Source organism: Anopheles gambiae, chromosome X (assembly GCF_943734735.2).
Source record: "Anopheles gambiae chromosome X, idAnoGambNW_F1_1, whole genome shotgun sequence".
Lineage (NCBI taxonomy): Eukaryota > Metazoa > Arthropoda > Insecta > Diptera > Culicidae > Anopheles > Anopheles gambiae.
In genome coordinates this window covers 15,862,460-15,880,671 of record NC_064600.1, presented here as the reverse complement: position 1 = coordinate 15,880,671, position 18,212 = coordinate 15,862,460, and the positions used below count along the sequence as shown (strand labels likewise).

The window sequence follows — 18,212 nt, the reverse complement described above, 5'->3', positions numbered from 1 at the left end:
CTCATGGTAAAACCAGCGATGGTCTGTCTGATCGTATATCAGCTATATGTAGCACTTGTAAAAAGGACCCTATTCTGAGAGACTACAATCTTAACTCTGGTGTAATCTCACGTAACAAAGAAATTAAGGACCTAGATACTATTCCTGACTCGTCACTCTCCTTCCGTCAACAGAGTACGTAAGAGCCCGTCATCGACAAAGCATATCGGAAGTTTGGTTCCATTCATCGTGTGACATCTGATTTGAATGACCCTTGCTGTCTAAAAAAACAGTTCGTCGCCAATAGGTCGCCGGTCCATATTTGAATTCAATGTTGTAACATGGTCTCCGCAAAGTTGTTAGTCCACACGTATTGAGCGTATTCATAAAAAAGATCACAAGAATAGCTAGCTGGAACATGAACCAGCCTCCAACATATGAGATTAGACGGCTTCTTCTAGGCCTGCTGTCCTTAGAAAGGCAAAGGGAGGTAGCACAAGCAGTTTCAGTAGCAAAGAATGATTTCGATTGCAAAGATTCATGAATCTCCAAAAATTTACGAATCTCCAAAGATTCATGAATCTCGAAAGATTAATATATCTCGAAAGATTTACGAATCTCTAGGGATTTATAAATTTCAAGAGATTCACAAATCTCCAAGGACTCATAGAGTATATCTTCAAAAAATTCAAGACTATAAAGAATTTCGAGACTTCTTTGCAAGTACCACGCAGCCTGAAAATTTGTTTTGCGACGAGGAGACGGTCCGGTCCATCCGAGGCTTGAACTCACGACGGGCATATTACTAAGCGGGATCGCGCAAATTTAATATTTATAAGATTCATGAATCCCTGGAGATATATCGATTTTCATGGATTTATGAATGTTATAGATTCATGAATATTTGAAGATTCATGAATCCTTGAATATTCTTGAATCTTTGAAGAGTCGATTCGAGCTTCAAATTACTCATCGCTGAAGATTCATATGAATGAATCTAAACGAAAGATTCATAAAACCCAACACTACTCCTGCGCGCTACGCAATTATATTCAATAAGTAAATAGGTCGGGCTTTCACTAATAACAACGATGCATTTGATTTCAACTTATCGCAGAATGTTTTCAGGGTTAGATCCAGGAAACAAGTACCACAAAATCCATATTTTTGTTATCGAATATTTTTGTTACTTGTGCATAAAATTTTCACTACCCAGGTATGTACCTTATACAGTCTATAACTATTAATTGAAGTACACATTCATGTAGGATGCTCAAGATCCCGATCTATTTTGATCGATAATCTATCAAATATAAACTACCCTTACCTATACCTAATATCTCCCTTTTTCTCTCTTTCTCTCACTCTCTTCACAGTGTTTGGGTACGACACATCCGATCACTTACTCTGCTGCGCGTGATACTGCTGCTGCTGCTGCTGTTACTCGATGCGTGCAGCTGGTGCGTGGATGCGGTGGACGCCCCGCTGGACGCCGTCGGTGAGTCGAAGCGTTTGCCGAAGGTGCGAAACAGTGGCTTGTAGTACGAGCTCATCGTACTGTTGAAGCTGCTCAGATATGGCGACCGGTGCACCGAGTCGGTAGACGACCCGAGGCTGCCATAGTCGGAGGTGGCCGTCGCGCTGCCGCTTCCGTGCGAGAGGATCGAGCTGGTCGACGCGGATGTCGTGAGCTCGTTGAAGCCACTAGCGGTGTTTGCAGTGAGGTTAACAGAATTAAGAGAAAAGGTGTAAGTGAGAGAGACGGAGATGGAGATTTCAAACGGAGGCGAACGGTGGTGGTGGTGTTGGCGGTGCTATCGTTGCTTCTAAGATGTTGGGTTGAGTTTTTGAGTCCTCGTTCCTGTTCCTATTCAGAGATGTCGTGAGATTCGACATTCAACCTCAATCCTTCAATACTTGGATGTACCTCAATGAATGCATGTGCCACATAAAACTCATTTCCGAACAGTATAAACAACCACGGCCCACACAGACGGTGTTTGTGGGCGGTCCTTTGTTATGCTTTTGCTGCCAGAGCACAGATACCCCGGAAAACCTCCGGCCCCGAAGGTAGTAAATACAAGGCGACTGCAGAATACCGCAAGCGCATACACAATTCACACAATTTGCAACACACTGACCCCCGCCTACCCCACTCCCCTGCCTCATCTCTGCCCTTGCTGTGGCTTGGCGTAATACCCACCGTGCCACTGCTGCTGCGGTCGGGCAATGAAAATACCGAAATTACACTTCCTTGCTGGCGCGAATTCTTCCCCGCCTCAAACATAAACCATGTGCGAGTGCGCAGAAGATGACGACCAACAGGGGGAGATGCGGTAGAGGTCTAGAATAGACTTATTCGTGCGTGTTTATGTGTGTGTGTATAAATTCGCTTTGTTTCAGTAGTCCACAGTAGCCGAGGCCTCTCGAAGGGTAAATCTCGGACCGCTTATCTGAAAACATACGACAACAGACACGCATGCACACAAAGGCAGAAAGGAGGCCGTGTGTTGTAGTATTTCAATGATTAGGGAGGTTGTTGGTGACGTCGACGGCCGCAAGCCGACGACCGAAAATTGGCCGATTTAAAACTATTAGATAACGCGCAATGTCATTCGGGGAGTTGGAGAGGGGAGTGTGGAATATACTTCCGGTTTGTTGGGGAGGGATGAGGAATTGGTGAGGTTAAATGTTGATTGTTGGATGTATGCTATGCACTCCCCCAGCCTGTGAACTGCAATGTGAATGCTTCGGAGGACCCCCAAACCATACACACACACACACACACACACACACACACACACACACACAGATTAGGTACTACTCAGAGTAGGGACAAGTAGGTCCTTAAATATTCCTGATACTGAGGTTCTGTCCACCTATCCACTGATGATGTAACTAAAGTCTTGCAATAGGAGCATTTCAGAATATGCACATCACACGCTCAGATAACTTTCGACTTCACGCAATCCTACAAAACACTCGAACCTAAATATCACTCGAATGAAGATGGTTGATGTGCTAGACCCCTACACTAATTCCACTATCAGCTGATCGCACCGACTAGCACGGACATCGTGGCAACACTCCATCGATCCTGGATGTTCCTTTAGGCAAGGGACGATACCCCGTGCCAGCTTACGGTACCCACGCAACACCAAACACCACCGCCGATCCGATAGTAAGGAAAAATGCACCACCGTCCATCATTACCGAAACTGCGATCGCTTCTGTTGCGTCGTCTGGCCGTGCTGTGGCTGATGCTGCTCCAACTTCTCGCTCGGATTGCGGCGGAATCGTTGCAGTATGCTGCTGCAACTGTCCGACAACAGCTGGGTGACGCTGGCAGTGTTGCTGCGTATGTAGCGGCGCCGGGTACTGGGGCCGCCCGAGGTGGTCCCGAGGCTGGTCAGCCGCTCGGCCGACAGCCGGGACGACGTCGATGATGCCGAAGCGCCGGTCGAGGACGACGAGGGTGTCACCGTGGTGGTGGTGGTGGTGCTGGCCGCCATGGCCGGTTAGTACAGCAGCAGCACCACGGATTTCGCACACTGCTCACTCTCTCTCTCACTCTCTCTCTCTTACACACGCACACTCTTCTATCACACTTCGTCGGAGCGATGCGTTGCGGTCAATGCAGCCCCAGCGCACGAGGGGACGAATGAACAATTCTTCGCACTGTCTCACACACACACTATTCCTAAACACACACACGCGCGCGCACTTGTTTATCTCGTTCACCACTGTTGTGCGTGTTCTAGAAAGGGGCAGCACTTAAGGGGGGGGTAGAACGAGGGGGCGAGATCTGCACAATACGGTCGGCTGCCACAACTGCACACACTAAATCACCATCGCGCGTGTCTTTTCTCTCTTGCTATATACACACTATCTGGCGAAGGGAGAAGCGGACGGGGGTGCTATCAAAGCCGAAACCTGCACTATGCGTAAGTTGCGTGTGAAAGCGCGAGCGTGCGCTCTCGTGCGCGCTCACAGCCGCGCGCGTTTGCCGAGATGGCCGGAAGACGGCAGACAGACCAGCTAATCCGACGCACGGTTGTTTAGTGTCTTGTCGCCACACACGGAGGGGAATAGCGGGGCAGGAGGGGGGAAAGAGTGAAGAGTGCTTCCTCATACTACTATCCTGAACCCTGCAGCGCATCAATAGTGACGCGTTTCACTTGCTACGCGCGTTACTTGCGCACTCCGCAGGGCAGCCGAGCCCAATGATCAACAATATCCCAGAAGAATGGATTGTGATAATGGCTGCGGTTGGCGAACTAAACCTACTCTCCGAATCCGTATGCGCCGCACTGTCCTGCTCACGCTCTCTCAATGTATCAATCTCTCTCTATACCTCTTTCTGTTTCCCTGCATCGGTAACACTAACGCGAACGCGCTATTTTGGGGTAAGAAACACACTTGCTATGCTTGCTATCAGCAGCAATATGTATATGTATTTATGTCACAATATGTATGACAATATGTATTTGTGTCACACAGCTGGGCGCGACGCGAACCGAACCCGAGTGTGTGACATGATATACCGAGCTACCGATCTTGATGCACCCGCACTCGCGCGTAACGTGTTCGATCCCGCGTAGCGCAAGTGTTTATGGAAGAAGAAAGAAGCCAATGAACAACAAAAAACTCCCACCGCTCCACTCCATTCCTCTCCAATCAAACAAACTGACACAGTGGCGGGCACCACTGCAGACAGAATGCAGTTCGTACTCGCTCACATTGTGCTGTGGTGGATTTTATTCATCGCGATCGCTTTCTCTCTCTCGCTCTCTTCCTCTATTTCTCTTTCTTGCTCTTTCGGTATCTCCCTCTCTTTTGTCTGCTTGTACAGTAGAGCACGCCGTTGTGACATGGCTCGTTCAACAATAATTCTCCAGGATGCTGCTTCCTACCCATGTAGACATCTGATCTCCAACAGATCTCGTTGCACCTGATCCAGCCATCGAGCTCGCTGCCCTGCGCACCGTGCCGGACTGGGCGTTGCTGTCGAACAATTTCTTCGTGGGGCATGAGTCCTACCGGACCTCATAACATCGCCTTCATCGCCGTCATGATGCTCGGTACAGAGCAGCAAGCTCGTAGGTTCATCCTTTTCCTACAAACTACATGCTCGAACACACCGCCAAAGATGGACCGGAGCATGTGTCGCTATAAACACGCCCGGAGCGTTTGCATACTCCGCCAGGATGGCCCAAGGCTCGGGTCCATAAAAGACCATAGGGCGATTCACAGTCCACGAACCACCGGAATCATTCATCATTCATCGCGTTCATGGATGATAGACCCATGCTCCCCTTTTCTGCTTTTCCCACACCACCGTACCATCGTGTTGGAAAGGATACGAGATGCGAGAGACGTCATCAGGGCAACCACTAATGTGGCGTTGTAACATAGACGGTTTGATCACTTCCAGGATATATAGCTCATAAGAGTCAATCCAGATGCGCACAACATTTAAACGTGCATTATTGCATACTTGGGAGCAAAAGGTTTGCTCCGGAGCTAGTCAGATTGGATACAACCGAGTAAAATCTGCGTAGTATCTATCGCCCAAAAGATGTTTAATGAGTTACAGGGCACGGGCACAAATGTTATGAGGAATTTGGACGTAATTGAGGAATTAGGTGCAAAATGCATTCCATTCCTTGTCCATCTACCGCATTAGTGGTTAGAGCTCGGAATCGGACCTACCGGATTTCGATTCCATGTTCGGCATCGTGGCATCAATTCTGCAGCCGATTCCGAATCTGAAATCGATTCCGATTCCGGAGCAGACTCCTATTCCGGAATTAATTCCCGAATCGGAATCCAACCGAGAGTTAGCATTTGCTTCGGAAAAGGAAATCGAATTGACTCCGGGATTGGAATTGCCTCCAAAATCTAAATCAGTTCTGGGATTGAATTTAGAAGTTCTGGAGAGCGAAATCCGTCCTAGAATCTCCGACGGCATGGATCGTTTATAAGTTAATTTGGATTCTTTGCAGCTTCCAATACAATGTTGGAGTAGCATAGCACCCTAACGCCCGTATTCATGGAGATGCCCCAACCAACTCCGATTCTGATTTCGCAGCTGATGCCGAAGCCATTTCCGGAATCGATTCGACAAAACTTCATTTTTCCATCACTAAACCAAATGCCTCATCGTAATGCAAAGAGGGCCAATCCCATCAAAAGATGTTAGTCCTATGCATTACATATCTATTTACATAGATACAAACTACCAATATATAAGGTAAACTTGAACTTCAACCCCTCAGTTGCTATGAGAACGTTGCGTCCATCTTACACTACGCTGGACTATCTCCAAGGCTCTGAGTGACGTGAGTCACGAAAGGCCCGCGAACAGATGATTGACAGACGTGCCTATCTATAGGGACAGAGTTTTTGTAGTTCTTCCAGGAGTAGTTGTGAGTTGTTTATGTTCATAGTCGAACAATCACCACGATGGGTGGGCGATCCTTGGATATATTAGTGGAGTTGAAACGATGTAGTAAACCAAAATAATACAAATAGCCAGGCAGTACTAAAAGCAAAGCATAGTTAAAGCACGATCGTGTAACATTGACTCCCGTTCATTCCGTTACATGTGATGATACAAATACAATAATACCTTTTCTTTTGCTTTTTCTGTTTAGCGTTTGTTCAGTGGACAAATTCACAGCTTGTCGAATCTTGGCTTGAACACGTATGTTCACATATGGGTACGTATATGAAGGCGGCTACAAAATGGAGGCGGAACCGGATAGGGAAGGGATGTATGGTGTTGTGCCTTTGGGGGGTTTAGTTTTGTTTTTTGTTTGTTTTTTTTTTTTTCTTTCAAAGTCCTAACTCTAAGTGCACACATAAACACACACACACACTACCATGTATATATACTTTTAGAGAATACAAAAACAGGTCGCAAGGCACTGGATGATGGAAAACGATGGAGAGACCCGGGGTCATGTGTGTGTGTGTGTGTGTGTGTGTGTGTTTTTTTTTTTTTGCGTGTTTATGTGAGAATACAATATACGTGGAAGGAAAGGGAATATCAGAAAGGGAAGGGAAGAAGAGAAGAGAGATATTGAAACGTTTGGATAATGTTGTTGTTCATTTTGGTGCTTTGATTTTGCCGGCAGGCGTGCTAATATGCGTATCACGGGGGCGAATAAGCAGCAGCACACATGAAGCACCAGGCGACTCCATCGAATTTGCATTTCGCTTGTTGGAAAGCTGCCGAGGAACGTGTTGAACTGCCAGATTAGGATGACCGCAGTGAAATAGCAGAAAAAAAAACAAAAACAAAAACTAGCACACACGCATACACATTTTAGTGATTATCAATGAAATCTCGACGGATGATGATGAGAATGAAAACTTCATACAAAGCATTACAAGCACACACAAGAACTTTATTGTATTATTTATGTTATTTCACATCAATGGCTCAATTTCGCTTTTGTTTACATTGATTGTTATCCAAAACGGGATATACTGGAAAAATTAACACACAGGAAAATAAATCAATAAGAAATCCCTTAGTACTAGATCAGCCAAATTTCCCTTCTTCTTTTTCAATTGTACCGTGGAAGATGTGCTTCATACAGTCCCTTCATACACTAATAGTTTGAAAATGGTGTAACATTATGAAAAAATAGAATATATATTGTTTAAGCTTAAAAGCATGCTTACTTATTTGAAAAGAAAAGAAAAACGGTTAAAAGACCCATTCGACAGTATGACACCGTTCTACTCTCATCACTAACTCGCTAATTTTAACACACTTATCGCATTATACCCAAATGGGCAATGTATGTTCGCATTATATTTCTAAACCCCCAACCGTTCACGCTCTCTAATACGCTCTGGAGGTGTGTACTAATGCGGATAAAGAGAGGGAGAGAGAGAGAGAGCACGCGAGATAATATACTGATCTGACCTGGATGTTGCTCACGACTTTTCGATTTCCCTATTTTTATTTCTCGCCCGACGACAACTTAACCCAGGTGCGCTAATTCACGCAGCACAAATAAGTCGCCTGCGTCCTTCAACTCAGCAGAGAGCAAGGAGGTGCTGTTGAAATATTGAAAGCAGATGACATATTTATGAATCACATGAAACCCCTTCCATAATAAAAAAAAAACACTCCCATCATTTAGCACAAGCCAGATGAGCAATATTTTTATATAAATTGATTACGATGACATCTCGTTTTTCTTTGACAAAACATATTTTTTCGCGAGCAAGCGCCCAAACAGCATGAGCTCATGCTCCAAGGCTGGTGCCATTAGGGCAGGTAATAATGCTCTTTACCGATCTGTATGAATCGCAAAATTCTCTTTGCTGCAAAAATGGAGACATGAAGAAAAAAAAAATAGCTCAGCCAGCGAAAGAAGTTTACTTTCCTTCTAGAACAATTTCTTTTCCTTAGTCCTCCGTACCTAATCCCCCTGACTTCTTAGCCGTGTTCTTGCTTGGACCTAACCAGTGTCACCACACACAGATACACCTTTCCTACATCCCTCCCACAAATGAGGGGGTGATTTGTTTTCTACGCCGGTCTCGTATTTACGCAAACGTGCGCATTAGCGTGCGCAACAACAGCAAAAAAGGAATAAAATAAAAACTGCTTTGCTGCTTCTTGCTGTTGGGGTTAGCTTTTTCACCTCCCCCCCCCCCCCCCCCCCCGACGAGATGATGGCAGCTAAAAGCCACACCACCACCACCGTCCCCATCCAGCGCTGCGCACATGCAAAAGGAGGCGCCTGGTTGCTTACGAAGTTAGCAAACCTATTCGCAAGCTCATCACCATCATCAGCTACCCTCCCCGAACAGTTTTAACTGGTGGCGAGGGATTTAATCACGCGCGAATATAAAAATACTTGCGCAGTGAGGTAGAGAAAAACTACACCTTTTTCCCACACGCAGCATACCGCCGAAGCGATGGCGTCCATTGGGGGTTGCCTGAGCAGAGGGGATGTAAATTTCGTTTCTCGAGTGCGAGCGTGAGTGAGAGCGAGGATAAAAGAAGAAAGAAAAAAAAAAGAGGTCCTGCTATACGACCACCTTGTCAACTACGGGCAAATATTTCTTTTTCTCAAACTCACATCATCACCTCGGGCAAACAAAAAAAGATAGCCTGTTTGTGTGTATGTTGGCCACCGCGCATTATGTCACAAACATATGATGCTCGCGGAACGGATCGTTCAATCACCGTTCGGCCAAGCCAAGCAGGTTTGGGTATGGTGGAATGCTGTCACATACACATCGTGATGCTTTTATTTTTAATCCAAGCGAAGCAAATATTGCGATGGAGAAATACACACACAGACACACACGGCTCGCGATGACAGGCAGCCTGTGGGAGAGCAGCAGCAGCAGCAGCATTTTCCCCGAGCACACGAGGTGCGTGGGGAAAAAAACGCTATAAAAAAAACAACGAGCGGTGGCAGGTGAAGGTGTGGACCGGCCAGTGCCGGGGCTCGCAACACCTTGCGAAAGACAAAACAAGAAGACGCGCGCCGGAAAAGAAGAACGAACAACAACGTTCTAGAATGTTTTCATCTCTCCGCCCAAGCGCGGGACGACACGACACAACGACGTGAGACCCCCGTGAGAGTTGCGCACAAATTTTCGCATCCGATCGCCACCAGCGCGAAAATTTGTTGAGCGTATTTTCCTATGACTATGACGTGTGGTGCACACACACAAACACACACACACGTCCCAGAGTAAAAGATTTTTACCCTTTCTACACCTTACTCTACATTTTCTGTGTCTTGTTGCTCCTTCCAAAAGCAATCCGCAAAAGGTTAATCAATGTGTCCGCTGATGTGCGTCATAGTACGAGAAAAGATCAGGGCGTCATGTCATATGAGTTTAGATGGGAGGATTAAAGGTCTGCCGTCTTTACAAGATCCTGTTTCGCATCACCCCAGAGCAGTAATTTCGGGCACCGTTTAGATACTCGGAGCGTTTGGGAGTACCCCCAAACTGGGAGTTCTTGATAACGGTTTGGAAATCTCCTCGAGCAGGGCAGCGGGAAAACCGCTCCAACTATAGCCTCTTCCGCATTTTAGCTTATGCACCAACGATGACAGTTGAAGGTTGAAGTTGTCGGCAGTTGATGGAGGGGTGTTTGGGTGCTTGAAGGCGGCATTCCGTTCTGTCGGAACGTTCTTGGTGCGTCGAGAGTGCGATAGAGGTGAATAAAGAGATAAAGAGAGAGAACGAGCGATAGAATGAAAGGAGGGAGGCTGCAGCCAACTACTCCAACATCTTGTTCGCTGGTGGACAAATGACCACTGGGCAAACGCACGCGCAAATTCACATAGCCACGCCACGGTACACGCTATAGTACACCTAGCGGGATATTCAGCACTAACTGCAAACGCTCTCAAGAATTGTTACAATGGAAACACACGTAGGTAACAACACGAAAAACCGCACACACTAAGGAACCTCCAGCGTTAACGGCACACGCGATCAATACCCTGGTACGAAAACACACCACACACTGCTGTGGCGGATACTGGGTGCGGGTGGCCCACACGATGCTCCGCGGGATCGCTCACGGTGGCTGCTCCACCCGCTCGCACAGTACAGCAAACACACACACACGGCACGCTACACGAACAAACAGCGTGCCCGCTTACGCTGGCGCGGTAAGGAAGACTGGCGTGACGTTAATGTGCTCTCTTGGGTCTTTACTGTGCGGCTTTCCGTCTCGGACGGAGTGTTTTGGGGGCGATGATAGCTTCGTCCTCTTCTGCTTCTTTCTACCTAATGACAGACATATATGAGTATGAGTGGAGAGGATCTGAGATGAATGATGTGCGTGTGTGTGTTATTTTTTTAATCTCCTCTCCTTCTAGTTTTTCTCACAACAGCGGGTTTGGGGGTGTTGAGGTGTAGGACACTTGTACTCATCTTTTCAGAGCGTGCACAGGAGGCCCGCAATGCGGCCCGGTGTGCCAGTATCAATAGAGAGAGTAGGCCGAAGGGTCACTACCAAGACCAAGACGGCTACGTAGGTACGTAAATGTAACGCGTATCTTCGGTATACGCGAATCTGTGCATCGTGCATGCAAAGACACATCTCGTATTCTCTCAAGACTCTGTTGGATCGCCAACAGATAAAAAAACAACACATTAATGCACGCTCTTCATGCATAACTCTCTTTCTATCTGTCTCGCTCTTTATCTCTCTCTCTCTCTCTCTCTCTCTCTCTCTCTTTCTCTCTCTCTCGATCTCGAATTGTATCTTGTTGTAATAAGATACACGTGAAGGACCACCAGCAAAGGATCAGAAGAAGTAACGCACCGAATTTCCCTGCTCTCTTTCTCTCGCTTTCGTTATTTCTCTCTTCCCGCTTTTCCGATTTTCTATCCTCATTTATCTCATTAACTCTCTCTCTCTTTCTTTTTCACTTTCTCTCTCACTCACTTTGTTTCTCTCTATCCCTCTATCTCTCTTTCCATGTTCGCCTCGCTAGCGCTCATAACCATCGCCTCGACTGCGTCTACAGCGGGTATTCGAGAAGGCACCTATTTATAAACATATCCCACCGATCCGCCCCACCGTCGATCTCGGCCCGAAAGCATGATCGAACACATGAGCACACACGTCGGCGGGGGTCGTTGCTGCTTTGGCAAGCGATACATACATCTCGCTAGAACGAGATACACACGCAGTGTGTGATCGTGGCTTCAAACCGTTAAAAAAAATCTCTCTCTCTTTCTCTCTCTCTCTCTCTCTCTCTCTTTCTCTCTCTCTTTCATGTCTTTATCTCTTTCTCTCTCTTTTATCTCTTTCTCTCTCCGTCCTACTGTATACTGAACAGTGCCCGGTTAGGGACACTCTAATTCGTCCTACCTCTAGAATGTTTTTATTGGCGCAAACCCGACACGACGGTTCGTGTCAACACAAATTTTACTGTCGCGGCCGCCCACGACACCTACAGCTGGGCGAGGAGGGACGGCGGGAATGATGTTGAGGCAATCCTCTGCGGAGGATCATTTCAACGCGACAAAAACGAATCACGGGGAAACGTCGAGTAAAAGCAGTTCAAGGTTCTCGTGTCTCGGGGAGACAACAACGCACCATGAAACGGAGCAGGCTGCAGTTGTCTCTTTCACTGTATATCAGATAAAACCTGACACGATCACCTGCACCAGTTGTGACGCACTTTTCTAACCTTCATCACCTTTGACACATAAAACGTTAGATACCGATTTTGCCAAATGAGGCACTGAGGATACTTTTCGCTAGAGGCACTGAGGATACTAATCGTTCATTCTCTCTTTCTTCCTCTTTTTCTGCATCTCTCTTTGTTTCTATATCTTATTTTTTTCTGTCTGTCAGTTTATCTGTCTCTTTCTCTCCTGCCCTTTTCTATGTCATTCCTTGTTGGATGTTGTTAATGGATTGAAATTGTTGCTTGGGCGGTAATCGTCCTTCTCTGAGGATGTTTAGTTTTTAATTTGATGCCTGCTTTAATGCCTACAAACTACCAGCTTACACACATTATATTTCATTAAGTAAAAAACCCTCAATAAATCTATAATCGCCCGGGTTGGGCAGCGGAAAGTGTTTGTATTTTTGTATGTAGTATTAAGAAATAGAGAGATTACCTATGGCTTATTGCGCGACACACGGATTAAAATAATTTTAATCTGCATTAAGGAACAAAATGCTGAAATCACACGGACAATTATTGACCGATGTACAGAATGCTTGCATATATACTACATATTTATAAATCAGAAATCTATTTCTATAATATTTACTACTTTACTCAATGCTAATTTCGATTATTGCGATTCTTGGGATTTGTTCCTTAGTTTTAACGCTCTTTGTTCGAATTTACACGAGACTTGGGCTCATTGTTTTGTTGTTCGTTCAAATGTCAATTATAATTTGTACTGTTTATCATTTGCTTGTGACCTATTGCTGTACAGTGAAATTTGCGGTCTTAGTTTCTACAAATGCTTAATTCTAGGATATTCCATGAAAAGGATAAGGAATTAAATAAAGTAACCGTGATCGGGAACAAAATTGTGACTGATTGTCTAGAATTCGACTGAACAGGTTCTACTTTTTTGGCTGATTATTTGTTTAATCTGTTTTTGGCAAATCACTTAATATGGCTCATGTTTTGTTGCTCTTCCTCTCTCGTTTGTTCATTTTGTACTGTTTTTGTTATTGTTTTCTTTTCGTTGTACTCTGCTCAACGTTAATATTAGTTACAATTGTTTTTTGGATTTGTTCATTTGTCGTGGCTTTTTTCGATTGACGATTTCCTTGGCGTCTAGAAGTCAAATGCTTTCCCAGTGTCAAGTAGAACCCAAGAAGAACTAAGTATTAAATTTTTTGTGTTTGAAACCAAAATAACTATTTAAAAAAAAATCTCGAACATTGTACCTAGACAACTAAGAAGGCTATGCGATCCATAGCTTTCTAGTAGACTTGGTCTCTGCCTGCCTAACATATTGCTATAACTTAAGCTATTTTCCATGAATTTGGAAAGTAGCCAAGTTTAACGCAACTTCATTTCAAATGGTAGTGAGGTTTATGGCTTTTGGGGGGGGTATTGACACTGGGAAAGTTTGTTGTGTTTATCCAACCGAACGGCAAGGTTGGGATTGACCAAATTTACACCAGACTTGGGCTCGTTGTGTTTCAAGCATTCTTATATCGGTCAAATCTCACAAATCAGTAGTGAGGAAATTCACTTACAAATAATTACTGTACAGTGATATACAAACACTTAGTATCTATTGTAGATAGTTTTAGGTCAAAATCGATTCTGATTTCGTCAGATTTCAATATGCAGTTTCTTCATTGCTTGCCGTCTTCGCTCTTATTCTTTCCATCTATTTCTATCTATACCTCTAGCACTAGCTCACTAGCTCATTCGCTCACTCTCTCACTATCTTTCCTTCCTTTGCTGCCATTATCTCATTCCTTCTTTTCTACATCTATTTTGCATGTAAAGGCCGGGCTACATTGACCGTACTCCGTAGTGTAATTTTGATTTTCACTAGCGCATCTGGCGGCGGCTGGTGGAAGCTTTTTTTGGTCGTCGAGGGAATGGTCATGCCGGATCTCAAATTTAAGTTGTTTTTTCATCATTTTTTGATGCGAAAATGGCTAAAATACTTGCACAACATATTTATCTATCAATTGCACAGCTTTTCCACACCAGTTAAAGTAAAAAACATGGAAAAATAACGTATTTTCTGGAGCGGCTTCAAGTTGTTTGGCAAAATGTTTCGGTCAGCTGCCGCCAGATGCGCTAGTGAAAATCAAAATTACGCTTGCGAGTACGATCAATGTACCCCGGCCTTAATTATTACTACCCTTTGTTCACTTTCTCGCGACGACCCTTGCTCCCGCTTTGGTTGCACGCTTTTTTAAGTCGTTTAAGTCGGAATCACTATACGTTATTAGATTCTTTGTTTACTTTTCCATTTCAACCTTCTATACCAGACTTGGGCTCGTTGTGGTTTCAAGCTTTCTTAGTGAAATCTCACATATCAGTAGTGAGGATATTAATTTACAAAAAAATACTGTACAGTGATATACAAACACTTAGCATCTATTGTAGATAGTTTTAGGTCAAAATCGATTCTGATTTCGTCAGATTTCAATATGCAGTTTCTTCATTGCTTGTCTTCCTGCGTCTTCTTCATTGCGTATCTTCTTTCGTCTTATAACTTCCTTCTCTTTATCTCTCCATCTCTTTCTCATTCCTTTTCTTTCATTTCTTCTTTTTCAAAATAGATGTAAATTTTGCATGCAATTATTACTACCCTTGATTCACTTTTGTACGACGACACTTGCCCCCGCTTTAGCTGAACGTTTTCTTGGGGAATCACTAGTCGTGAGGCAAATGACATTTCAAGCGAAACATTTGCTTAATTTCTACCTACATTTACTTATTTACAATTTCAGCACTGCGACATACTGTACAATTCACTTTTTGTCAAGCGAACACGTAATCTAAATTCATCAAATTTCGTCTGTCACTGATTAAATCTAAGGCCTCGATTACTAATACTATCTTTCGCACTAATTTTCAACAGAGGAAGGAACTTAAACGTCGTTTCGAGTTGATTATGCGTGTAATAAAACACCAATGTGGGTGTGTGAATAAAAAAAGAACTGGATATGTAGTATGAAAACAGTTAACGACATTGAAATCTATCTGTAGTTGCGATTATGACTTAAAAAAAAAATTACTATTCTAAATGAAGAAAATGTAGTTATATAAAATGCCGAATGCACGACACAATCGATATATACAATATCAACACAATAAGAGACAAAAAGCATATACAAACTAACACATGCCAATAACATCATAAGCCGTCCGGGTTTGTTAAGCGCCTGCTTGTGTAGAATTTTATGCGTGTGTGTATATGTAGCAGTTTCGCAGTGGCCCACAAAAATGGCACACATAAGAGGTTCAGTATATATAAATAAGTTTTTGTAGCACGGTGCAATGTGATAGTGTAGCTAAGCAACAAAACTAATCGGTGACCCAAGCATCGACAGCATAGTAATCACAATAAGGATCACAATGAGAGCGAGAAATTCGAGGAACACCTATGCACGCATCATAGCGCGGTTCTTACTGTTTCTATGATTGTGTGCAAAAATCGAAAAGCGCAAGAACAGAAGCAAATCCAAGAGGGTGAACCCGTTATGCTAAGCGCACACGCTTCACAAGCAAAAGGCAGCACACTCACACACATTACTCGCTGCGTTGGTAGGAATGCATCGGTACCTCGATATCGTTCGGCGTGCAAGGCTCCTCGTACTGCCGTTCCGGGCTGTTCGTGGTGGTGCTGCCGGTTTCGGCATCGGTTTCGGTGTGCTCCTCGTTGGTGGAAAGGAAGGTGCTACCGAAAGCCCGCTGCTGCTGGTAGTGACGGCGGTCCCAGTAATGAATCTCATCTGACGGACCCCAATTTTGTCGCTCCGGCGAGGAGAACGGCCCAGGTGCACCATACAACGTACCACGCTGTCGTGGCCGAATCTCATCGTACGAGATGGTGGGCATATAGACGTGGTGGTGGTGGGCATCGTACGAGGTGGTGGGATGTGCTGGGAATATTAAGTGATGCACATCGGGCAGGGGCGACATCCCTAGCTGGCCAGCACCAGCATTTCCTGCAGTTTCCTCTGGTTCTGGACTACGTTCCACCGACTGGCCATCGTACCCTTCCTCGTTCTGTTGCACCTCTTGCCTTTCCCCCTCATCCTCTTCCTCAACTTCTTCTTCCTCAACTTCTTCTTCCTCAACTTCCTCATCCTCAACGTCCTCATGCTCAACTTCCTCATCCCCAACTTCCTCATCCCCAACTTCCTCATCTACAACTTCCTCATCCCCAACTTCCTCATCCTCAACATCCTCAGCTTCCTCATTCTCAACTTCCTCATCCTCAACTTCCTCATCCTCAACTTCCTCATCCTCAACTTCCTCATCCTCAACATCCTCAGCTTCCTCATTCTCAACTTCCTCTTGCACATCTTCCTCATCCCCAACTTCCTCATCCTCAACATCCTCAGCTTCCTCATTCTCAACTTCCTCTTGCACATCTTCCTCATCCTCAACTTCCTCATCCTCAGCTTCCTCATTCTCAACTTCCTCTTGCACATCTTCCTCATCCTCAACTTCCTCTTGCACATCATCCTCAACTTCCTCTTGCACGTCTGACTCTTCCACATCTTCCCCTTGCTCAGACAAGGTTTCCTCTTCTCCTAGTTCATCCTCCTCTTGCTGTCGTTCTACGGCAACCTGCTGCTGATGTTGTTGCTGCTGCTGCTGCTGATGCTGTGGTGGTACATGATAGATTGGAGCGACGACTGCCGTTTGGCAGGGTTTTGGTACATCGAAGTTGAGCGGTCTGCTAGTGGTGCGCTGTAGGAAGCTGACCGGTCGGACATAGTGCGGCGACGATCGATTCTGCTGCTGCTCCTGATGCTGCTCCTGCGGCTGTTCCTGCGGTTGCTTCTGCTGTTGCTCTGGATCAAGCCCGCACACTGCGTTTGTGGAATGATCAATGGGTGAGGTGTGTGAAAAACGGTACTACACTTCATATGCACGTGTGCGTACGAAGCTATCTAATCTAGAGCTGGGGGGCTTTTGGATCGGCTGGAATTAAAATAGTCGGCACCTGCGTAAAGTTCATGGCGTTAATGCGTGCTGTGTGTGTGTAAAAAGGAAAACCAGGAGGGAGGGCGAGTGGAGAACGTTGTATGAAGATAGAGAGAAGGAGAGAGATAGAGAGCAGACAGTTGCTTACCTAGCGGAAGATCGGATATTGGCGACAGTGCTGGCGGTACTGTATCGTTACACACCGCCGCTAGCAGCAGAGTAAGCAGTCTCGCGTTCGGCTGCTGCAAAGCTTTTGCTTCAGCTGCGTTTAGGCGTGAGTGCAAATCCAAAGCAGCGGTTAGACGGGTGAAGAAAGAAGATTGAACTTAGCCATTGGCCGGCAACGAAACGCCTTCGGTTCGCGTGTGTACAGCTGTTGCAAAAATCCCGAGACATTTCCCAGAGCGAATGAATATAAAGGGGGGGGGGGGTGGATTGCGGAGGGAAAGGGGGAGTGAAATGGAGGGTTAAATGGAGGGTGGGGGTTGGTGGGAAAGAAGGAGTTTTGCTGTCGTTTGTGGCAGTGCTGCAAAATGTCACTGTCAATGTCATACACAATTCTGACTGAAACAAAATCCATGTCAGCGTCACGTACTCAATTATGATGATGGTGAGTTTGATACTCAAACAGTTGGCGTACCCAAAACATACTTCGTGACATTTTTGCGACCATCGCTTGGTCAGTCACTTTGGCATGACTTTTTTTCTGAAAAAAGATGTCACCAAGCATGTGATTGGTCCACTAACTGTTGTCCACCAACACCTGATCCTCACAGTTGGTGACTGAAACAGTTGCATTTTGCAGCATTGATCACAGCCAGAAGAAGTCATAACTATGCTAGCGACGGTATGAAACACGGTTTGTCAGTAAGAGCATTGCATTTGACTCAATCAATCGCATGTCGCGTTTGGCATGTCATGACGCATTTTCATTGAGTATCAGCAATGAACAACAAACTACCACGAATATGTTCATTGTGTTTGGTTGCGATCATCACGTGATGCTCATGACATTTTGCAGCATTGGGCATGGTAGTATGGGGACGTTTGAGGACAAATGCGGGTAAT

The 18,212-nt window shown here is 45.3% G+C and overlaps 2 protein-coding genes across 15 annotated transcripts in view; both read right to left on the bottom strand.

The window, feature by feature from the left end:
• The window catches only part of LOC1277360 (serine/threonine-protein kinase Doa), an 83,079-nt gene that overhangs the window by 11,443 nt on the left and 53,424 nt on the right, over positions 1 to 18,212 (bottom strand). Inside the window, exons 1-3 of one of the 13 annotated variants that reach the window (XM_061649652.1) lie at positions 10,472 to 13,962; positions 3,193 to 3,868; positions 1,386 to 1,683 (exon numbers count right to left, since the gene is read on the bottom strand). The exons of 11 other annotated variants lie outside the window; for them this stretch is intronic. In XM_061649652.1, coding sequence (XP_061505636.1) covers positions 1,386 to 1,683; positions 3,193 to 3,491 — 597 coding nt within the window. In that variant the 5' untranslated portion in view covers positions 3,492 to 3,868; positions 10,472 to 13,962. Of the gene's footprint in view, positions 1 to 1,385; positions 1,684 to 3,192; positions 6,425 to 10,471; positions 13,963 to 18,212 lie in introns of those variants that run through there. One more of the 13 variants, XM_061649646.1, reaches the window with a different exon arrangement.
• Positions 16,949 to 18,212, bottom strand: part of LOC133392001 (ataxin-2 homolog) — a 17,160-nt gene continuing 15,896 nt past the window's right edge. The window contains exons 5-6 of one of the 2 annotated variants that reach the window (XM_061649660.1): positions 17,293 to 17,406; positions 16,949 to 17,163 (exon numbers count right to left, since the gene is read on the bottom strand). In XM_061649660.1, the coding sequence (XP_061505644.1) occupies positions 17,111 to 17,163; positions 17,293 to 17,406 (167 nt within the window). In that variant the 3' untranslated portion in view covers positions 16,949 to 17,110. Of the gene's footprint in view, positions 17,407 to 18,212 lie in introns of both variants that reach the window. The other variant, XM_061649658.1, reaches the window with a different exon arrangement.